Source organism: Archocentrus centrarchus, chromosome 13 (genome assembly GCF_007364275.1).
Source record: "Archocentrus centrarchus isolate MPI-CPG fArcCen1 chromosome 13, fArcCen1, whole genome shotgun sequence".
Lineage (NCBI taxonomy): Eukaryota > Metazoa > Chordata > Actinopteri > Cichliformes > Cichlidae > Archocentrus > Archocentrus centrarchus.
This window is the reverse complement of record NC_044358.1, coordinates 9381754-9406024: the sequence shown is the minus strand read 5'-3', so window position 1 is coordinate 9406024 and position 24271 is coordinate 9381754. Positions and strand designations below refer to the sequence as shown.

At 41.3% G+C, this 24271-nt stretch overlaps 1 protein-coding gene and 1 pseudogene across 1 annotated transcript; both read left to right on the top strand.

Moving 5' to 3' along the window:
• The first annotated feature begins 7921 nt into the window (after nucleotides 1–7921).
• LOC115790093 (RAC-beta serine/threonine-protein kinase B-like) lies at nucleotides 7922–22927 on the top strand. The gene is made up of 13 exons (XM_030743763.1): nucleotides 7922–8011; nucleotides 9253–9313; nucleotides 9920–10048; nucleotides 10183–10288; nucleotides 10609–10759; nucleotides 13631–13699; nucleotides 13844–13966; nucleotides 17289–17427; nucleotides 17712–17830; nucleotides 18193–18287; nucleotides 19189–19276; nucleotides 22560–22662; nucleotides 22763–22927. Exons 1-13 carry the CDS (start codon nucleotides 7922–7924, stop codon nucleotides 22840–22842), a joined length of 1353 nt encoding a protein of 450 aa, XP_030599623.1. The 3' UTR covers nucleotides 22843–22927.
• Nucleotides 22849–23918, top strand: LOC115790087 (transmembrane protein 69-like; annotated as a pseudogene).
• Nucleotides 23919–24271: the final 353 nt, after the last annotated feature.

The window sequence follows — 24271 nt, the reverse complement described above, 5'->3', positions numbered from 1 at the left end:
GTAATAAAAATAAAAACCCTAAAAAAAGAAAAAATATAAATGCTGGTACCTTATTAACATTGTTTTTGTTTGTTGCAGTTTGGACTGACTGACGGACTGACAAACCTGCAGTGAGCTGCATGTAAGGTCAACAAGCAGTGGTGTTGAGAGTATGACCTCTGACCCTAAAAGTATCTACATTTTGACTAAAGACTTTGTCCATAACATTTTTATTTTTATTTTTGTTTTGTGGTGAAAATCCCACTGCAGGGGTTTAGATTTAAAAGCATAGAATTACACAAACTGAAAAAAAAAAAAGTTAAAGCCTCTATTTCACTGCTGAACTAGTAACAACTGCTGATGTTTTAGGTCAAGATTATGCATTTCTCCCCTTCACAATTTAGTAACCTGAGGTTTATGAAGCCATATTTTGTCTGCCATAATTATGTTTTTTTTTTTTTTGGGTACAGACCCTTACAGAATAAATATAATTTTGAGTCCAGTAGAATACTTTCAAATTATTTTGATTGTTAATCCTTCTAAGATATTTTATTTTCCCAGATTTTCATGCCAAAGGAGTCAGAAGTGAACAGTAATTTTACAGGTACAGACAAACTTATCCAAGAGCTGTTTAAAATTAGAGAACTTTAAAATGATTATTTTTAGATATTTTGAGATTCGTCCCATATTTTGTTTTTGTTTTCTTGTGTTCTTTTTGTTCCACTCTAGCTCACATCGAAGGTGTGTCAAATTTTAATTTAAGGACATTAATTGGTGTTATAATTTCTTGATGACTTTGAGACCAAAATACAAAAGTTAACTTTACAATTGGATGAAAAATGAGATGCAAAACAAAACACAAACACTTGCAATGAAGAAGCAGCTTAGACTCACTCACTCACTCACACACTCACTCATAGACAGACAGAAGCTCAAATTAGCTTTTTGCTTAATCTGACATTTAGCTCTAGGTGCATTAAATCAGGTTCACTTTTGGTGGATTGAATCCACTTAGTTAGTAAATTAGTAAATTATACTGTTGTTGAATTTCTCTGTTTTCCACATTCTGTTTTGTAAATGATGTAATCAAGACTGATAAGCTGTGATTATATGAAACTGTAAGTTGAATTAGAATGTGCCAGTACTTCATGCCATCTCATGGCACGAAGTCTGACCCAGATATCTGTGAACTATTTGAAATGGTTTTATTAAATTTAATAATTGGACTCCATATTCCTGTTTTGTGTCATTCCTGTTCGATAAAATGAACACGCAGAAACCTAAAGGCTTAAGCAGCGCACACTCTTATTATTTAGATTCCTTCAACTCTGTCCATGAACTTTGGACACAGGTACATATTAGGCCTATATCTGCTTAGGCTCCTGAAGCTTCTGATCTACACCACTTTGGATGAAGTCTTCATAGCAACCAACTGCCATTGCACTAAAATGACGCACTTGCTGTTATAGCAAAGTCAGTGAACAAGTGTGTGAAGTCTGATGGGTCTAGCTTGAACAGTGTGCCTCTATGGCGTTGACTTGAAAATCCTAAAGGACATCGAGATATCGCATTCAGAGTTTTAGAAAACTTGACCTCCGACCGAAACAGGTCAAGGTCGCCGAGATTCAGATTCATCCAAGACTTTTAGTGGATGCAACTCCATCTCCATCCATCCATCCATTCATCCATCCATCTTCTTCTGCTTATCCTTCTCAGGGTTGCAGGGGCACTGGGGCCTCTCCCAGATGTAATGGGGAGGGTATGCTCTGGACAGGCTAACACAGAGAGACAGACAACCATTCACACCTATGGGCAATTTAGAAATCACCATCTAACCTATCCCCACTAACTGCATGTCTTTGGACTGTGAGAGGAAACCAGAGTATCCGGAGGAAACCCATGCAGACACAAAGGTCCAGTTTGAACCCAGGACCTTCTTGCTGGAAGGCAAGAAGGTCGACTGTCCTGCTCCTGGATGCATCTATGGTGTGAATTTGAAGAGTATGGGTGAGATCATTCTCGAGTTATTAAAATTTTAGTGGAACACATGCTGAAAACATGACAAAAAATAACTTCACAAAATGTTAAAATTTATAATAGAATGTAATATTTAATGGAAAGAAACACCATTCATGTGCAGGTGTCGGTGTGTAACAGTGTGTATGTGATTCCACGTGCCATAATAACTGCAACATGCTAATATGTGGAGGTTTACTGGCTCAGTGGCGCCCTCTCTGAGGCAATGAAGAAATGCAACTGGCAATGTTGAAAAAATACATTCAAGATATCCTGAATTAGAATTATGATTAGTGAGAACAAAAAAGTGAGATATCCAGAATTTACTTCATGACTAGTCATAATTTAATTGAAGATATCTGAAATATGGTTCAGATAGTCAATAATTCATTGTAGGTATCTTGAATTGAAGCCTCCATACAACTCTGTCATGGCCGGGGAGGAAACGGGGGACTCAGGACTCCAGAGGTAAACAGAACTTAAAAGGGCGTTTATTCAGGTAAGGGGGGAACACAAATACCAAAAAAACCTCGGAAGGGAGACGGAGGGCAGGCACAGGGAACACAGGAACACACGGGCACACAACGACGCGACAAGGAACACATGGAAACTGAGGGCTTAAATACACACTGGGTAATCAGGGCAAGAGGAAACAGCAGGGAACAACCGGTGAGGCAAATTAAACTAATTACACAGGGGAAGCAAAGCTGAACACAAAGCACAGGAAAACCAGACTGTCAAAATAAACAGGAAGTGACAAACCAAGGAACATACTGACTAAACACGGGGAACAGGCACAGACTCAGGACAGAGACGCAGACATATCACAACACTAGGAAACACAAGACATCAACCTACTGGGAGGACACACTCAGGAAATAAACTAACACAAAACGCTGGGCCAACGGCCCAGGACATGACAAACTCAGTGGTAAATCTGACGTCATTTCTACTAGTCAGAATGTAATTAGAGATATCTTAATACATCTAGTCATAAATCAGTTTCAGATATCTGGAATGTAAGTGTGGTGAAACGGATTTTATGTTTTTATGCCGTACAGCTCTGGTCGTCACACCTGTTGATGATGTATCCCTCACAAAGGTGATGTCAGGTGGATACCTGGCTAAGCTTCTCAATATATGCTGACCAACTAGCATTTTACCTTCTGCTACTGTGGGCTGGATCATCTGCCTACAACTTGCCAGCTGTGGTAGACTCCTACATCCATGGATTAGTTTCTTAGGGCCTGACTGTGAGATCAGTGATTCCCACATTGGGGTTCAGGGACCCAGGAAGACACAAGGCTCTTTTTGAGGCTTTCCCAGATTTTTAGCAAATAAAAATGGTTTAAAATATGGTCATGTGACCTGTCAGTTTTTCCTCATAAATTGAAAAAAAAAAAATCTAATTTTTATAGGGGATAACAACATCCATGACTAACTGCTTCAAAGTAAAACATAAAATAAAATAAAAAGATAAGTACATAAGATAAGAGTCTGCTTTAATGTGCAGGTGTGTGTGACAGTGACAGGTTACTGCACCCAAAGATCATGGCGACCTCATTCAGCCTCAAAGACTAATTTCAGCTTTCCATCTCTGACCTCAGACTCTTCAAACCATCTCATCTTCAAACTAATTCTCATGTTTCACTACATTTGCTGGGACTCGGTCAGTTCCACTGTAAGTGGCTCCTCAGGTCCTCCAGCTGGACCCTCGGCTCTTTGGGCTCCACTCTGGCCTTGCTGCCCACAGAGGTGTCTGAGCTCAGTGTTGCCATGGGGGGGTCAGCTTGGCCTCAGTCAACTCATCGAGCTATGAATGAGTATTTTTTGAGCAATGCCAGAATGGATGCAGGACTTTGAAGAGAATAGCCACGAGCTACATTCACAGTGTTATTGTGCCATCTGTTGGAGTCACAGACAACTGCAGACACTCCTTCAAACCTCCACCAGTCACAATGTAGAACACACATGACTGAAAATTGGCACTGGCCTGTAATCAGCTAAGACAGCTGGGATGAAGTGCTGGCTTGTTAAGTAATGGTTTCATTATTGCCACCTTAAAAGCCTGTAGCCAACTACTAAAGACAGACTGATCATATTTAAGGCTGAAGCATCAGTTATAGGGGGAGCTAACATTTATGTCCTCGTCTGTATATGTGGTAATACGCTGGGCTTTGTGCAGGCCAGTCAAAAAAAGCATCCCACAAACCCATGCTTCATTCAGAGTTAATTACTGTTATTAAACTGACCTTGTTGTTCTTCTTTTTTAATTATTAATTAATTCATTTTTATTTATTTATTTTTCAAAAACAACCAAAAACCTGACCTTGTTCAAGGATGGTACAAGCATATAAAGATGGTGTGGCACAGTTTTATGTAGAGATTAGGGACAAATTAAAGAAGGAAAAAAAGGTGTTAGTCCACGGCGTCCTGCCAGAACAGCTTGCTGGCTTGGTACAGACTGAGTCACAGGTTTCTCTGCTGTTGGGATGGACACCATCCATTCAAAAGTCATTCCCTCATTTGATGCTGAATTTCAGTGAATTCCAGCGATAGGATGCCACCTGTGGAACAAGTCCAGTTGTGAAATTTCCTCACTACTAAATATATCACAGTCAGCTGTTGGTGGCATTATAACAAAGTGAAAGTGATTGGGAACAAGAATCATTAAGTGGGAGGTCACGTAAAGTGACAGAGTGGGGTCAGTGGATGCTGAGGCACATAGTGGGCAGAGGACGCACTCATCAAGGGTTTCCATGGCTGAGCAGCTGGATGCAGTGGTGTGAAGCACTGCTGGACAAGCCTGATGGAGGAGTCTGAGTTTGGTGGTTGCCAGGGGAACGGTACCTGTCTGACTGTTTTGTGGAGGGGGGGTTATGGTGTGGGGGTGTTTTTCAGGAGTTGGGCTCGGCCCCTTAGTGAAAGGAACTCTTAATGCGTCAGCATACCAACACATTTTGGATAATTTGATGCTCCCAACTCTGTGGGAACAGTTTGGGGATGGCCCCTTCCTGTTCCAACATGACTGCACACCAGTGCACAAAGCAGCTCCATAAAGACATGGATGAGCCAGTTTGGGGTGGAAGAACTTGACTGGCCTGCTGAGTCCTGACCTCAGCCTGATAGAACACCTTTGGGATGAGTTATAGCGGAGACTGTGAACCAGACCTTCTCTCTAACATCAGTGTCTGACCTCACAAATGTGCTTCTGGAAGAATGGTCAGAAATTCCCATAAACATTCCCAAACCTGTGGAAAGCCTTCCCAGAAGAGTTGAAGCTGTTACAGCCACAAAGGGTGGATCAACATCATGTTAAACCCTCTGGATTAAGAATGAGATGTTACTCAGGTTCATGTGTGTGAAGGCAGATCAGCTTTTGGCAGTATAGAGTATACCTTCAACTGAGGATCAAAGGGTCAGGCTTTAATCTGACATTTGTATCTGGTAACATATTAAGTAGGTCAAAGTTAGAAGTACTGAAAGTATGTAGGCGTAAACTATCAGATTGAAGCACACAGGAAACCAGCAGCTTGCAGCAGTGAAGCTACTGTATCAGGCCATCAGGTCAGCTGGGTTTCAGTCTAAACTGGTTTCTTGGAAAAACACATTAAATTTAAAACCCAGAAAACCCAGAAAAATAATTATTTTCTGATAGCTACTGTAAATAATCTTATGAGTGTTTGCAAAGACTAGATTAACAGTGAATTGCTCCTGACAGCTGAATGTAATACTGAATTAAAAGCAGTAAAAACTAACAGTAAAAGCATAACTGGGAAAAAACACACTTGCTGCTGCTACTGCTGAAAAAAACATCTGTTTTCAGTAATGAGATCAAATTTGGAGCCTTAATTCTAAAGAGTTTTGTCTTCCATTAATTTGTTTTTATTATTCTGCTGTTGTATAACCAAGTTAAGGACGATTAAAGAGGCTAAAACACCAAATAATTTATAGGTCTTTTATTATCATTTTATTGTTGTCATATTAGCTGGTTTGTCCCAAAATCAACAGAAATGGCAAATTCTAAGACATGGAAAAATATAAGAACACATTGTTTGCAAACACGACACCCAAAAAGAGATTTATTGGTGAGCTGGCAGGAAGGCTGATGAGACAAATAGAGAGTGACCTCTGACCTTAAACTGGCCGCAGCTGTCAGACAAGATGTAAGATACTCAAAAAAAGCACCCAGAGACATGCTGAACAAGAATATCTGAGAGTTTATAAAGAAACAAACTGATTTATATTTTTCATTGATTTTCAAATACCTTCTTATACAGAAGTGGATGATATCGTGATTTTGGAAGGTCATAATTTCCAAATGCTGCAGTCAAACACCTTGCAAATGATCTCAGACGCACCTGAGAACATGTTTAATGGGTATATAGTGGTGTATGCAGAAAACAAACTGATTTCCATTTTTTATATATTTTTGAATATCTGCTGATGCTGCAGTGATTATGACAACATTCGTATTTCTGGAATGTAACCATTTCAAATTCCTACAGCCATTTCACCCGAGAATAACTAGAGATGTACTTGAGGATAAAGTGAACAGGAATATCAGGCTGATTGTTGATAACAGTTTGATTGGATCCTTCTCACGCAGCTACAACCATGTACCTACATATTATTGTATCCAGCAGTGACGTGCAGTCAGGTGAGGCAGTGCCTCAGCTGCCATCATGACAAATACTAACAGTGATAAGAGAAAATACATTTGACCACTTGACTGTTTTAGAAAACTGTTTTCTGAATCATTTCAACAATTTTACGCATCACCTGTTCAAACACATGGAAGAAATGCGGGGTGAGGCAGTGCAGTGCTGTGGCTCACCTCTGGTGGCGCTGTGTCACATACAATTAATGAAGCAGGCGGTTGGCGCATTGATTACACAGGTGCTACACATGCTGATGTTCCACAGTCTGTCTAATATACTGAATGAACGTGTGTGACATGTTTATTCTTTGTGATCGGTCATAAATGCACGGTGAAAATACACAGGGTGAGGGAGAAAGTACCGTGCCGCACCGATAGGGGGCAGTGCTGCCCCATAGGGAGAAGGATAGGCGCATGGACTTCATCTTCGAATAAAGGTAAGATAAAACTTTTTTTTTTTTATTTAAAAAGAGAGACAATATTTAGTTTTTCTTGCCATCATTGTTGAACAGTATGGAGTTGATTAAAGCATAATTAATCATTAGCATAATTCAAATTGAAATATAAGCTTCTATTTTGGGCTCATATATGTGAACATCCGACTCCAGACGAGTCAGTGCCTCACCCATCACAAACTTCACCGCACCTCAGTGGTATCTAGGTGTCAAATTGCATTTGACTTATCTAATAATTATCTAATAGTAGCCAAATGTTGCATTAACCATTTGAAACTTGTCTTTTCACAAGTAAGCTTTGAGCATGAACATGGTGCCATGTGCTTGCAACAACCTGGTTATGATATTTTTGGTAATAAGTAAATATGCCCGTATATGCCCCTTATGCTGCGAATCATTTTAGTTTGAAGAGAATATGCAAACTATCAAAAAGGGTCTCAGTGATGTGTTAAACATGAATCTTGTTGAATAAGGTGCTGAAAATGATATTTGTTTTTAGATACATTTTTGGGAATGCATTTCATGATTAGGACTGTAACACTAAATTATATTATCTATGTCTGTTGAAGTATAGATAGCTGAATTTACGAGGTGCGCCTAAAGGCACCATGAATTGAACCGCATTCAGCGACGTAGATGCGCAAATTCTTCGCAGACTTTTGGAGTCGTTCTTCCTCTTCTCTTGAGGTTTCATTCTGCTAGCAGAGGTGGGGTCACGATGACCTGTTAGTTATCGTGTTAAGTAAAAGACTGAAAGTTATTTCTTCTTCCTAATCTCTGTAGAAGCTGTTCGAGCTGCGGCGCTAGCATAATGCGCATGCAGAGCGCCATCTTGAAAACGCCCTCAAAACTGATGGTTGATCATGTTGCTATCGAGGCTGCACCAGAAAGCTACAAGAAGGCAAAGTAAGCTGTTATTTCCTAAAAGGAAGAACAATATAAAAAAAAATGAATTCCTGATATTTCAAGTATTAATTACTTTAGAGTTCTGTGGTAAACTCCCGTAAACGAACAACTGTCTTTAGCTGTAAAGTACTAGCCTAATATTGGATAATAAGCGTTATGTTAGCAAAGTTACTTTTGACAAGTATTTGAAATTCGAAAATTGTTGACATGTGTCAGTACATATAGATTCAATTTGTAAACTTGGTGTTATTAATTAGATTATATTTCCTTACTTCACACTTTTTGTAGCGCCTGGTTTAACTTCTTCCAGTTAGCGGACAAATAAAACTTGGTGTTCCTGGAGTTGTACAGCAGTGTACTTGGACATCCTGTCCACTTTCATGTGCCAAATAACCCATGTTTGTTTGTTTGTTTGTTCTTTTTAAAATAGTCTTTAAAATTCCAGCTTCATGCTGAACTCATAAAATCGCTTATTGGTGTTGTGTGATGCTTAATTATAAAATCCTAAAGTGAGTTGATGCAGCTGAGTACACTCAGCCTTCATACCAGCTGCAAGGGGTCAGGATATGTCATAGATGGTGTTATTGACCATCGCTTTCTAAAAATTAGAATGTTTCATGTTTTTGTTATAAATGTTGCTGGTAAAATAGCAGCCTGTCATCTGTTCCAGGCATTAATAGTACACATCTACAGAAACTTGTTGAGACAATCATGATTGCTTAAATGATTAGTGCATTAATACAGAATGACTATACAATAATTTCTTATCAAGCTTGAATGTTGTTTCTATGAATGGGGACATCCTTCTGTCTTTGGATGTAAACAACAGATACACTGACAGAGCCTCTAATAGAGTGTCTACAGCAGCATGTCCGTTTTCAACACCATCCATTCAGATTAACAGTGACGCAAAGGAAACAGAGGAGAAAGAATCAGTGCTGTGGGTGTAGCAGCTGAGTGTGTTTTCAGCTGAGCTTTAGAGGAGTCACAGATATATTTCCTCCAGAGAAAATGGGGCATCGGTCATTCCAGGGATGACAGTATGTGGATATTGTTACTACCAGATCTTAAATGAGTGTTCTTTTATTTTAAGGTTAGTTTTTGTCAGCTGTTGGCTGAATGTCAGCAGTCTGTTTCTTTCTGGAAACTATTTAATGTCAGTCCTAATTTTGTTGCACTGCTTGTTTCATTCAGCAGGTGCTGTTGTAACTGAGTGAGACTTGAACATACTGAAAGGACACATCTTTTACCATAAGTGAAGTCAGTATAGTGAGAGAGGGTTGGCTTCACAAAAGAGGTAAGGATCATGAGAATCGCTGGAATGCCCCCCCACCCCCACCCAGAAAAGCAAACAAACAAACAAACAAACAGTCCTAGTATTGCGGTATAAGGCTGGAAAATATTAGTCTCAATTTGATTAATTTCTACCGTTGTAGCTCCGAGATGACAGCACAGGCAGCTTTGCCTTGGTTTATTGAACGCCGTGAAAACTACAGAAATTAAACTTAAAGGCTTTAAGCACACAAGTAGCACGTGTGCTTTAACAAAAAGTTACCTCATGGTCGCCTGCCACTTCGGAGGTCCTAGGCGAATATTCTTAAAGTCATGTGCACTTCTAAGTTAACATAAAAAATAATTAGAACACTATAGATTACAAATTTACAGAATATTACAACACAATAATTACCAAATACCTTTCAGATAGAAACTGAGCAGGCTGCTGCAGATAGCTCGATTCACGTCCTTTGTGCGTTATTTTCTTATGCAGCTCTCGCAGCCTCTTGTGTTCACACACAACCCTCGCGATAATAGTGAGTCAACAAAAAATTGTCCATTGTGACAAAATAAATGCGTCTTCATCTTAAAATTGCACTGTTGATTTAATTTGTCCTTTTTGACCCAGGTGAATACATCAAAACATGGAGGCCCAGGTATTTTACCTTAAAGAGTGATGGCTCTTTCATTGGTTACAAAGAGAAGCCAGATTTAAATAACCAGACTCCTCCACCGCTCACCACCTTCTCAGTGGCAGGTCAGTCTTTTTAGATGAAGAACAGTAGCCTTCCCTCTCTGTGCTACTTTCTGTTTTCAAGACATCAGTTGTACGTTTGGAGTTTTATTCCAACCAGCTTCAGTCAACATGCGTCATAATCGTGTTTTTTACAGAGTGTCAGTTAATGAAGACCGAACAGCCCAACACGTTTATCATGCGTTGTCTGCAGCGCACCGCTGCGACAGAACGTATGTTTCATGTAGAAAGCAGCGAAGAGAGGTAAGAACAACAAAGTCACATCACATTTCTACTGTGCTTGTCAAATGCTGTCGTGCGGTTTCTTTATTTTATTTTACTTCTTTATTTGATTCAAACACCTCAAACTTGTCAGACAACTTTGATTTATCTGTTCACGACACTTTTTCTAACTTTGTCCTGTTTCTGTGTTCGTTTACCAAACTTCATTTTTTTTCGGTCTTGCTTTATTCTTCGTAATACTGCCCTGAAGGCCACCAGCCTGGAGACTGGTGTTTCCCAGATACCATTTAATGAAGCCGCAGGTTGAGAAACTGACATTTTGTGGTATTTTTACATTTCAGAGAGGAGTGGATGCAGGCGATCCAGTCTGTAGCGGACAGTCTGAAAATGCAGAAACAGGAGGAAGAGGAACCAATGGATGTGTTCGGCTCACCGAGCCAAAGCAGCACGGAGGAGATGGAGGTGGCGATGGCCAAGAGCTGCACCAAAGTGGTGAGGGAATAACTTTATACCATACTAAAATCATCAAACTGCTACTTTGTGTGAGCCCTTCATAGTTTTTTAAATCATTTCTATGTTATGAGTTTTGGAGTGCCCATGAAAATCCTGATTGGCCAGTTTCAGCTGATCTCAAATGAATGTGTTTGATCAGCAATATGTTGCGTAAACAGGAAAGAAGTGTGTGGGACAGTGGCCCCTTAGCTTGTCTGCTTGCTGTATAATCCCAGTAAACTCTTTCCTCTTTCCACAGCAGCATATGAATGAGGACAAGATATAAATTTCACAAGCAGTAAATAAGAACAAGAAACAAAATCAGAAACAAGAAAATGGCAACAAATATAAATGTAAATAGCAACAAAAATAAGATAACTGTTGGCCTAAATGTCCATAAAGTGTGAATGCGGTTAAGGTGCAGAGTGTGAAGTGCAAAGTCCAGTGAGATACAAAGTGTCAAGTCTCTTAGAGCAGAGCTTTTATGGCTCTGTGGAAGAAGCTGTGTTTAAGGCCCCGATTACACGAGAACGTTTCCAGATGAAAACGGCTACGTTTGAAAGTTTGAGTCTTTTCAATATTTGTTTAATTTCATAATGAGGTGGCAAAAGTACAGACATTCTGTACTTAAGTAGAAGTACAAAACTACTCTGGTAAAAGTCGAAGTACTGATTCAACTTCTTTACTCAAGTAAAAGTAAAAAAGTACAGGCTCTGAAATGTACTCAAAGTAAGAAAGTAAAAGTAGCTCTTTGGAGGACGTTTCTACCTGCTATTTTTCTGTAAAGCTAACTGAACCTCATTATATGTTATTGTAATAATATAAAATAATACATGAAAATGCAAACGTCATTCAGGATGCACTCAGCTTGAATCTGTTCTGTAGGACACAAACTGTGAAAGGGAATTTAAACACAGCTCTGTTCTCTGTGTCCTCCATAGTAGAGGGTGACTGTGCCTCCACCTAAACACAAACATGAGGATACTCAAGGGTTACAGTGGGATTCAGAAGGTGGAGGAACCCTAAGATCAGCTGTAGTGGCTCTGCATGGAGAGTAGAATCACAGCTTTCTATTGTGAGCTCCAATAAATGATGCTGGTGTGCAGGCTGTGATCAGCTGACCTGCTGCTGCTGCTCTGAGGTTTACTGCTCTGTGTGGATGAACTGAAGTCACAAAGATGTAACCCAGTATTTCACAGCTCTCTGAGCTGATCTCCATCCCCTACACTGACAGCATACAGGCTGTAGAAATGTTGGATTCAGTGAATGAATCTCAGCATCAGCAGCTTTGATTCAAACTCATCTCTGCTGCACTGATGTAACCTGTAACTCTGACCGTGAACACAGCCTCTGTGCACCAACACAGAGGTTTACTGTAAATACAGTACAGCACACTGACCTGTTTATTACGTGCTAAACTGCAGTATTTTCATACAATCTTTGAATAACACAAAGTCAGCATACTTCAGTTTGTTTTGCAGTCCTTCCCTTTAAATCTAACCTCTCTTGAACGAAGATACTTACTCTGGATGGCATTACCTTGGCCTCCAGTAACACTGTGGGAAATCTTTTTTGACTAAGTTATGTAGGACTGCCTTCTTGCATTTGTGCAGTGTCTGTAAAATTAGAAACATCCTTTCTCAGAGTGATGCTGAAAGCTAATTCGTGCATTTATTACTTCTAGGCTGGACTATTGTAATTCATTATTATCAGGCTGTCCTAAAAGCTCCCTGAAAAGCCTTCAGCTGATCCAAAATGCTGCAGCTAGAGTACTGACAGGGACTAGAAAGAGAGAGCAGATTTCTCCCATATTGGCTTCTCTTCATTGGCTCCCTGTTAAATTTAGAATAGAATTTAAAATCCTTCTCCTCACATACAAGGTCTTGAATAATCAGGCCCCATCTTATCTCAAAGACCTCATAGTACCGTATCACCCCAATAGAGCACTTCACTCTCAGACTGCTGGCTTACTTGTGGTTCCTAGGATACTTAAGAGTAGAATGGGAGGCAGAGCCTTCAGCTTTCAGACCCCTCTTCTGTGGAACCAGCTCCCAGCTTGGATTCAGGACACAGACACCCTCTCTATTTTTAAGATTAGGCTTAAAACTTTCCTTTATGATCAAGCTGATAGTTAGGGCTGGATCAGGTGCCCCTGAACCCTCCCTTAGTCACACTGCTATAGGCCTAGGCTGCTGGGGGGGTTCCCATGATGCACTGAGTGTTTCTTTTCATTCACCTCTTTATACACTAATTTGTATTTAGTCAGCAATAATCTCTGGCTCTCTTCCACATAATGTCTTTTGCCCTGTCTCTGTCCCCTCATCCCCAATGGGTTGTGGCAGATGATTATGAAATTAAGACTAGTTTTCTAACTTTGTATCCTCCTCTGCTGTGTCGTACCATGGACTGACAGCATGAGATTTAAAGTGGTGGCTGCACCTACGATAATTTGCGTTAATGTTATTTCAGAGGCAGCTCTTTTGTTTTCTGTAGCAATCTTAAATACATGGTTTGGTGTCTGGGTCAGATTTAAAAAAAAAAAAGATGAATGACATTTTAAGTGCCTTATTAAATTGTTCAGTGTGATTTTTACTACTGTAAATTAGTCATTTTGCAAAAGTCTGTAAACCCACTACACTATCTTGGAGTTGCAGTCTGTAAACTAAAAACCAGACAAATTAAATCTTTTAATTGATTTTTGGGGCCCCTTGAATACTAGATTGTTGCACCCAGTCACAGGTCTCTTCCTATTCAAGTGATTTCAGTTTTCTTTGCTCCTGATGGTTAATAGTTGCATAAAGTTTGGCTGAAGAGATTTACTGATATTCATCAGAGATTACCCTTATTTTCATTGTGATAACATTCTTGCAGACACTGAAATATGCCTTCCAAACTCCTGACCGGCTCTGTTTTGTATTGGAATATGCCAGTGGAGGCGAGGTGAGACCCCATATCCCGCATCCACATCCAACACATCAGTCACATCAGGATGCACTCGGTTCCAGCAGTTAAACCTTCACACAAAGGCAGATTTTCTGTAACAGTAGGTAAGTGTTTGACTCTGCCTGCTCTTGTTTCTTTCAGCTCTTCTTCCACCTCTCACGTGAACTAGTGTTCACAGAAGACCGGGCGCGCTTCTATGGGGCTGAGATTGTGTCAGCACTCGAGTACCTCCACTCACGTGATGTTGTTTATTGTGATCTGAAGGTGAATACAACACATACCCATCATTTCATAAATATTCCATGTGCCAGGATGACAACAGTAAGGATAAACTGACTCTTAATTTGTCAATAATCACACACCCCAGCCAACCTGCTTTTAAGTGAATGTTATTTTTTTAATTTGAGGATATACAGTATGCATTTTAAAAAGTCACTTCCCCACTCACCCTGCGGTCACTCTTTGTCCTCCAATCCTCTACCAGAGGCCTGGGAGCTCAAGGGTCTTAGCTGTTCCTTGGACTGCGCTCTTCTGAACAGAGATCTTGGAAGTTGTTCCTGGAATCTGCTGAAGCCATTCTCCCAGATTGGGAGTCACTGCTGCTGTTCAGTACCTAGAGGGGATCGTACGATCGCACCAGCCTGTGACATTTTTCTAGCTAGCACCCTGACAGATCTTGCACCCTGCTGTTATGTGCTGGATTGTCTCAGGGACATCTCTGCACAGCCTGCACCTTGTGTGGTACACCCCAGCCTCTATCGATCTTGTGCTTAGAGCTTGCTTCTGTGCTGCCATGGTTAGTGCCTCTGTGCTGTCTTTCAGCCCAGCTTTGTCCAGCCATTGTTAGGATTTTTCGATATCAGTCATTTCTTCTATCTGCCAGTGGTACAGGCTGTCCTTCCATCATGGTTGCTCTTCTTGCTCCTGTTCTTTCTTGGGTTTTTGCTGCCTGAGGTACTCACTAAATGTGTGATCAGTGGCCATCTTCCTGATGTGCTCATGGATCTTTGTCGTTTCATCCTGGACAGTGGTTTTAACGCTCACTTTAGCTTACTTTGCTCACTTCCGTCCTTCCGCTTAGTGTCCAGTCTCAGGGTGCTTGATTTGGGGCGAAACCCTCCGTTCATGGTCAGGCGCTTTCTTGTCTTGACATCAGTGGCTTCATCTCCTCCTATGGCCAGCTTATTATCCCAGTAGTGTCTCTGATGACAGGCAGGGCGTATGTGTTGATTGCCCGGATCTTGTTCTTCCCATTCCCATTCTCCAGGTGTTCCCAGTTGGCACTGAAGATCAAAAACCTGAAACACCTGAAGACTGAAAACAGGCAGGGGTCGTCACACTGTGTACTCTCTCCAAAAGAAGGTAGGCATTGTCCTGCACCAGGAGGAACCCAGGATCCACTGCACTATCATAGGGTCTGACAGTGGGTCCAAGGATCTCATCCCAATACCTAATGAGAGTCAGGGTGCTGTTCCCTAGCCTGTACAGGTCTGTGTGTCCCCCCCATGGATATGCCTCCCAGACCATCACTGACCCGCCACCAAACATGTGCTCAGGATGAACCTGCTGTCATCTGTGAAAAGCACAGGGTGCCAGTGGTGGACCTGCCAGTTCCGGTATTCTATTTCAAATGCCAAACAGGCTCCACAGTGCGAAGAAGTGAGCACAGGGCCCACTAGAGGACATCGGGCCCTCAGGCCACCCTCATGAAGTCTGTTTCTGATTGTTGGGTCAGAGACATTCCCACCAGTGGCTGCTGGAGGTCATTTTGTAGCTCTGCAGTGCTCATCCTGCTCCTCCTGCACAAAGGAGCAGATACTGGTCCTGCTGATGGGTTAAGGACCTTCTACGGCCCTGTCCGGCTCTCCTAGAGTAACTGCCTGTCTCGTGGAATCTCCTCCATGCTCTGAGACTGTGCTGGGAGACACAGCAAGCCTGTCACTGTAAGACCACCACAGGCACCTATTGATGAGCAATCCTAGAGGAGTTGGACCACCCGTCCAGCCTCTGTAGGGTCCAGGTTTCGTGCTATGCTACCAGCAGTGACACTGACCCGAGCCAAATGCAGAACTAGTAAAAAAAATGTCAGAAAACATGAGGAGGGAAAACATGTCATTAGCCTCTGCCTGTAAAACCGTTTCTGTTTCGGGGGGTTGTCTTATTATTGCACCTGTTGTTAGTGTCATTAACACAAGCAGTTCTTGATTAACAACCCCCTCTGCTATTTAACTTATCAGATCAATATTCCAGAGGTTTAATTGACTTGATGCTATACTCTGATTAAAAAGTGTTCCTTTAATGCAGTGGTCTCAAACTCCCGGCCTGTGGGCCACTTCCGGCCCACACCCTCCCTGCTTCTGGCCCGCGAGTTGATGTCGATAATATAAAACAGCTTGGCCCTTTAAGTTATCCTTTTAATTTTGTTTTTTTCACCAATTAAGACAACCATTTCCTGTGTAATTCAAATGAAATGATTAAAAAATGTATTAAAGACATTTATTTTTTAAATGCAAAAAAAATTGCAAAGGAAGTGCAAAGTAAGATCAGGGCAGATAGCACGAAGAAGCAGGAGAAGAAAAAGGCGTATTAGCAGCAGTAGAAGAACAGGCAGCAGAAAATTTCCACGTGTAAAATAAAAGTAGCTGATGAACACAGACAGTTTCAACAATTTATCTTTAGTTTGGTGAAAATTGATCTGCCTTATATGCCAGAGAGAACTTGCCATTCTGAAGGAGTTTAATCTCAAGTGTCATTAAACATGGAGAACATCGTGAGAAGAACGAGAGAGATGACAGGAAAAAATAGCTGAGCAGCTACAAAGAGGACCACTATCCCAGTGAGAACTTCTCCACAGAGCCAGGCTGCAGACGGAGCAGGTTACGTGGTCGGCGAATCGCCACTTATTTGCCAAAGCAGGAAAACCGTTCGCTGAAGGATTGCATGTTGAGAGTTGCTGCATTAATCCACTCGGTCACAATTATTGTAGGGTCATTACTCCACAATTCAAAGCGCCTTGAGGCAACTGTTGTGATTTGGTGCTACAGTGTATCACAAAAGTGAGTACACCCCTCACATGTCTGCAGATATTTAAATATATCTTTTCATGGGACAACACTGACAAAATGACACTTTGACACAATGAAAAGTAGTTTGTGTGCAGCTTATATAACAGTCTTCATGTAGAGCAACAGTTCCTCTTTTAAGAGAGTTCTTTGCCATGTTGAAACTTTCAGTGATCAGTATGAGAGAGTGTGAGAGCTGTACTACAAAACTGAACCCACCTGCTCCCTGTGCACACCTGAGACTTAGTAACACTAACGAGTCACATGACATTTTGGAGGGGAAATGACAAGCAGTGCTCACTTTTGTTGCCGCTGGTCTAGACATTGTTTGTTGGGGGGGGGGGCTTTTAAATAGAGGAGTAAGTGTGGACTCTGTTGTATCTGTTTACATAATAGAATGTCTTTATTGTCATCATACAGAATGTACAATGAGATTGGAGATAGTTATAGTATTGGCATCAGTGTATGATTACATTTTATCACTAAACTAAAATCTGATGTGATGTAATTTTCTTCTGTCTCAGCTGGAGAATCTGATGCTGGACAAAGACGGACACATTCAAATAACTGATTTTGTCCTTTGCAAAGAGGGCATTACTGCAGGTACAACGATGAAAACCTTTTGTGGAACTCCTGAGTATCTGGCTCCTGAGGTACATCAAAGTTCTTTTATTGTTAATATTTCATATGTGCAGGACGTACAGAGGATTGAAATTGCCTTATTCTCAGACCCGAGGTGAAACGGGGAGATGCATAACAAATTTACACACTTAAGACAAAAGGTTGCTCTGGTCTCTGTATAGTGTGTGTGCTGGTGTTGGAAAGGATGACTGTTAGGAAGTCTGTAAAAAAAAAAAAATTCCTGTAAAAAGTTACCATTATTTTCACTAAATTCTATGAGAGCTGCTGCTTTTTACTGCTGTTGAGAAATCTCTCTCCTTCCTCAGGTCCTAGAAGAAACGGCTATGGCCAGGCGGTGGATTGGTGGGCTTTGGGTGTAGTGATGTATGAGATGATGTGCGGCTTTTTGCCTTTCTATAACCAAGACCATGAGCGTTTGTTTGAGCCAATGCCCCCACCCTCTCGTCTCCGTCTGCATCCCCTCCTGACCCTGACCCTACCCACCATAATGCTATCCCGGCTTTATATGTGCAATATGCTTTTGCTGAGGTGTTTTTGTAACCTCGTAAGGTGTTCTTTATGAACACAGTATGAGATGATTTTTTTGAACCTAACTATCCCAGTGTATCTCTTTCTGTCTTTCTGCTAAAGGTAGCGCCGTTGAGAAACGGTTGCATGACCTCAGACATCTGTCCCCCCCCCCCCCCTGTCTGTGTTATGTTTTTGTTTTGGATGGATGTTCTGTTAACTGCAATTTCCCCATTTGTGGGACTAATAAAGGCATTCTTGATTCTTGATTCTTGATTCTTGATCCTCACGAAGGAGGTCCGCTTCCCCCAGCCCCTGTCACCCAAGGCCCAGTCCCTGCTGGCTGGCCTGCTCAAGAAGGACCCCAAGCAGAGGTATTAGACCAGACAGCTCCTTTGTGTGGATTGCTTTAAGAAATGCCTAGTCTAGTTTTTTTTAGTGTGTTTGACTCCATGTGTAGTGGAAATGATTATCACTTCTCCTCATACTGGTGCAGTTCCCAGCTTCTTTCAACAAGCTGTTGTTGAGCTAATTTTAAAGAAACCTAATTTTGATCCATCTCTTCCAAACAGTTTCCAAATTGCCTTTTGTGTTAAAGATTTGGAAACAACTTAAACAAAAACTGATGTCCCGCCCCTCCCTGTGTTTCCTTTACATCATAGCCATTATGGCTCACGACACATCACAGTACACATAGGGTCTCCTCACTGCTGCCTGCTCCTCAATTTTAATTACATTACTTACTTGTTTAAGTAATTGTCTAACAGAAGTTAAGCAATGGTTAATTGACAGTTTCCTCCAGTTAAATACTGATAAAACAGAAACATTGATTAATGCTCCAGACCATATGATTTCAGAAAACGGGCAACATATCAGCTTCTGTTCAATCAAGCCTCAGAAATTCAGGTGTCGTTTTTGACAGTTCAGAGTCCCTTGAGCGTCACTAAACAGCTGGTTTGGATTTTTATTTTTTTATCATTTAAGGAATATTTCAAAGCTCAGATTACTGGTTTCAAAGTTGTACTTGTACTTGAAGCCGTACAGACTCCATTGACTCTTTTAAAAAGCAGCTGAATACATTTTTATGCAGGCAAACCTTTAATTACCTTGTTTTGTGATGTATTTTATTGCTTATATGTTATACTGATATGTTATACTTTTGTTTTTTGTCTTTTATTGTGAAGCACTTTGGGATTTCTATATGTGAAAAGTACTATATAAATAAATTTTACTTCCAACTTCCTGACTGTTACATGATCTCGTTTGGACTGACAGGTTAGGAGGAAGTCCCAATGATGCCAAAGAAATAATGAGTCACAAATTCTTCATGACCATCAGCTGGCAGGATGTGGAGCAGAGGAAGGTAGGACTTTCTTTTTTGAACTTCTTTTTCAACTCATCACGTATAATCAGACAGTCAATCATTCATTCACCATTTCACAGGTACAGCGTAGAAGCAATTGAACTGAATCGAGTTTTTGACTAGAGTTTGTGGATTCTGGCATTCTTGTAGCGTCCATATTTTGCTCCATAGCTACATAACATGAGAGAAATAAAAAGCCAAACCAAACAAAAACTAAACAACTACGGATACAGATGTTCTTGGCGACTAATTTTCTTAGTCGACTAAAAAAGGAAAAAATTAACTAACCGACTAGTCTAAAACTGAGAAACACTCAGATTGTCATGGCCGGGGAGGAAACGGACGAGGAAGGACAAACATGCAGGACTCCGGAGATGGGCATAACTCAAAGGCATTTATTAATGTAGGGAAAAACAATACAAAAACCGTTCAGAAGGGAGACGAAGGGGAACCACAGGGAGCACAGGAACACACGGGCACACAACATCAACGACGCGACAGAGAACAATGAAAACTGAGGGCTTAAATACACACGGGGTAATCAGGGCAAGAGGAAACAGCAGGGAACAACAGGTGAGGCAAATGAAACTAATTACACAGGGGAAGCAAAGCTAAACACAAAGCACAAGGAAATCACATTGGCAAAATAAAACAGGAAGTGATAAACCAAGGAACACGCAGACAAGTCACAACACTGGGAACATGACAAACATACAGGGAGGACAAACTCAGGAAATAAACTATTAACACAAAACGCTGGGCCAACGGCCCAGGACATGACACAGATATCAATAAATTTTAGGACAGTGTCAAAAACTGTCTAAACGAAGGCATTTGAAACTGTTAGTCACATTCCTCAGTAATGAACTGCACTTTAAATGCTGCTGAACCATGTGGCACCGCATGTTACACGAAAAAAAAACTTGAATTGATATTAAATATATGAAAACGCGTTACTGCAAACGATGTTTACGCACCATTAAAATATGAGAAATGAACTTCTCTGAATGAATTTCATTTTAGATATTTTGTCAATGATTTGATATTTTTGGACCAAAAGATATTTAATTGATCTCCTATCAGACCACAGCCTTTCCAATACACACGCACAGCACTGCCCCGCCCCCTTCTCCTCTCAGCCACTCAGCTCATAAACAGCCACAGTGATGGAGGACACACACCTGTTTATCTATACCATATATATATGTTCATAAAATAAAAGCTCAGGCTGAGTGTGTGTGTGTGTAAGAGATCTGGCAAAAGTACATCTCTCTCTTTTTTCCCATGTTCCTTGCTGGTGTTGAAAAATTCTGTAGATCTTGGTATGAAATATACTTTTTCCTATCTATTAAAACATTGTATTGTTGCACTAATATAAATCCATCCATCCATACATTTCTGTCACACGGTAGAAGCTGCAGTCAGTTTTTAGCAAAGTGACTTTCATATTGTAGCGATTCTGTTAAAGTTAGATGGTTCTGTGCAGATGTTCTGTGATTTCCCACCGTGTTGGTGGTCCTTGAACATGTGTGTGCGCAGTGAGTGAGAGCGAGAGTCAGAGGGAGTCCCGTTTTGTTGTTGTTTTTGTTTTGGTTGCGTCACACAGCAACCATTTAATTGTTATTAAAAGGGCAACTTTTGCTGGCAATCTCTCGCCATCTTCTTCATCTTAACAGACGCTACAGTATATGCTTCTTGCTGAATTTATCTCCGGCGGCTTTGGCTGCTTTCCACACCTGCTGCTCTGCACTCACAGCTTGTTCCTGTCTAATATCGTCAGTAGAGTCATTTTGTGAATCGATGATGGACTGTTTTAGAGAATTGAGCTGATCTGCCAGACCGGAGGCCACATCGCTGCAGACCACACAATGGTGCAGCGGTGTGGATGCCTCGGCCATCAGCGGTCAAATTACACAGACCGACGACATTTTCTTACTATTTGAAATGCGTACGCTGGGTGTTGTGTACATGCAGTGCAGTACACGTTCACATTAAAATTCAAATCAGTTAATTGCACTCTATAAATTCTAATATACAGGTATATCTGTTATTTACAGGGTGTACCCTGCCTCTCACCCTATGACAGCTGGGATAGGCTCCATTGAAAAGGACAATGGATGGATGGATGGATTTTTATTAGTGCAACAATACAATGTTTTAATAGATGGGAAAAAGTATATTTGATACCAAGATCTTCAGAATTTTTCAACACCAGGATGTGTTTTTACAGAAACCCGCAAAGGACATGGGAGAAAAAAACGAGGAAAAAAAGAGAGACGTACTTTTGAGAGATCTCATACACACACACTCAGCCTGAGCTTTTATTTTATGAATATATACACAGTATAGATAAACAGGTGTGTGTCCTCCATCACTGTGGTTGTTTATGAGCTGAGTGGCTGAGAGGACAAGGGGGCGGGGCAGCGCTGTGTGTGTGTGTGTGTGTGTGTGTGTGTGTGTGGGGTGATCAAGTGAAGCAGTGATGGTGTGAGAGCGAGACAGTCAGTCAGGTGCAGTTTTGGTTCCAGCCAACAGGAACCACTGAACTATAAACTAAAGGCGACTTTTGCTGCTTTCTGTCGCTGATCCTTTCAACGTCCTGATGGACGCTGCCAATCAAGATTAACGTGGAAGCGCACGGCCTAAAATTAGAAATAAATAAAAAACATGTCAAAACCCACATCTGTTCTACACCAGACCATGTTTATGTTTTGCACAAACGTGGCTCCCTGTACTGTTGTTTGCCTCCTGTATACAAACCTAATATTTTTCATGGTTCATTCAGAATTATAAGTCTCACACTGAAAAGTAATTTGCTGGTGGAGGCGAGAGAGAGCAAAAAGATAAAACACGTTTTCTAGCCGATCGCATTACGCATGAGAAAACCATCTAAGCATGGCAGCGACCAGCATGACAGAGCCACCAAGAAGAGCGAACGCTGGATCGGTTTGTTTTGCAGAAATATAAACATGCCAGCGTCCACATCGAGGACACTGCTCTCTGTCACTGTTGGGCCTAAACACACAATCTTCAGATCCAAGCACCACCTTCTGTCTGCCATGATTTTCTTCCCACAGAAATAACCCAGACTTAAGGTACCAAGACAGAAGTGCCCATGCACCTCCACCATGCCTTGATAAAAGAGCTACATGATAAGGTCTTAATCCGTCCCCTTGTGGAGACACGAGTTATGCCACCTGCATTGCAGACCCTTCTCTACATGCATTTTATAAATCCAGCATGTGACCAAGTGACTGAATGCCTGTTCCAATCCCTGCCACAGCTGACCCCACTCTTCAAACCGCAAGTGACGTCAGAGACAGACACCCGCTACTTTGAAGAGGAGTTCACAGCCCAAACGGTCACACTCACTCCCCCAGATAAGAGTAAGCATCTTCTTGATGGAGCTGTCAGCGCTGATCCTTCACTTTTCAAAGTCAGTATCAGGTTTCGTTGTCACTGACTTATTCTGACTTCTTGTCACAGATAACCGTCTGGACTGTGAGGACCCCAGCCACGAAGCATGTTTCTCCCAGTTCTCCTATTCTGCTAGCATAAAGGAGTGATAGCTGACTGGAGCTTCTGGTGGTGGATCTGTATCCACCAGCTGAACTTCATCAGCCAGTCTCCGGTCTACAGAAAGGGGCACCAGACATATAAAACCTCTCGCTGTGTTTAGTTTTCAGAAGACTGACGTCTTCCAGAGAACCCAGATCCATGATGCTGCTTTTTTGGTGAGGAGTCGACACTTCCCCTCTTCTGCTGTGAGGCTGAAGAAGCGAGCACATCCTGAAGCTATTCCTAGAGAGCTTCATATGTTGCGCTATGGCATGAAGGACTTGTGGATAGGTCTCAAACCTGCCCTATACAGCCTGTTTATGGCTGTCACTGTGAGCTGCTGCCCAGAGTTGGCTTGTGCTCAGCTAGCGTACGCCGGCTGATGGGGATTCGCTCTTCCTGACAGCAGCCCAGCCAGACCTGACTGGATAAACCTGGCCGACAGCGTGGTTCCCCCCCCCCCCCCCCCCCCTCATAGCCTGGGCGACCGTGCTGATGAGCCACAGCATTGTTCCAGTGGAATCTCACTGCATTATGATCTGTCTCTGCTTCCCACTCACCCCAGCTGGTTTAAAGCCCTGTCCTGGCCACTGTTGCTTTTTTTTTTCTCTTGTAGGCACTCATGTAAAAAATGGTTCTTACCCAGAGAAGACCATTTCCTGAGATTGATGATATTTGGCCGGGCAGGAGGTCCCTGGGTTACACCACATTTTTATTTCAGCTTAAAGGCTTTTCTTGGTATTGATCCTGTTGTTTATCTCGGAGTACTGTCATGCTGAGTGCTGTTTCTAGAACTTGCATGTCTTATATATCATGTCACCCACTGTTAAAGCAAAGCAGGAAAAAAAAACTTGTGTGTACCCATCTTTCAGAAACAGGCTTCAAGATGGTGTTTTTTTTTTTTTGGTAATGTGGAAACAGTGTGTTCCCTCCTGTTTTGTCTTCCACATAAACCCATAAACCTTCTTTGTATAGAAAATGTGAACCTGAATATTACTGAGAAGAAACAAGTATGTCAGTGAGTCTTAAAACCACTAGGAGGCGCCAAAGTCAAGGATTTTTTTTTTCTCTACACAGCAGTACTGACAGTTTTATTTGTATTTCTGGCAACAAAGTGCAAGACTTTAAAAAAAAAATTTTTTATGTTCAGCTTTGTTTTATGAAAACATTTAGTAAATGGAAAAAAGTACTTATTTAAAATAAGTACTCAGTAGTACTAAGTATAATAAATAAGTTCAAACAGTTTGTCCACTTTAAGTTTTGAGTTGTTAAATGAGAATTACATACCTCTAAGGCAACATTTACACTCTGTACTTCAAATCAGCAGCTCCACTGTACTTTTACATAGCTGGGATCAGACAGTTATAGCAGGGAGAACTGACATCAGCAGGAAAAAAATGATTGAATAAGATTTAAACTGCAGTCATCTCTGCTTAA

Coding starts and splice junctions, on each gene's coding strand:
- LOC115790093 (XM_030743763.1), top strand. CDS start 7,922: ATGCGCATGCAGAGCGCCATCTTGAAAACGCCCTCAAAACTGATGGTT. Junction 8,012..9,252: donor CACCAGAAAGCTACAAGAAG/GCAAAGTAAGCT, acceptor ACATACTGAAAG/GACACATCTTTTACCATAAG. Junction 13,700..13,843: donor AATATGCCAGTGGAGGCGAG/GTGAGACCCCAT, acceptor TGTTTCTTTCAG/CTCTTCTTCCACCTCTCACG.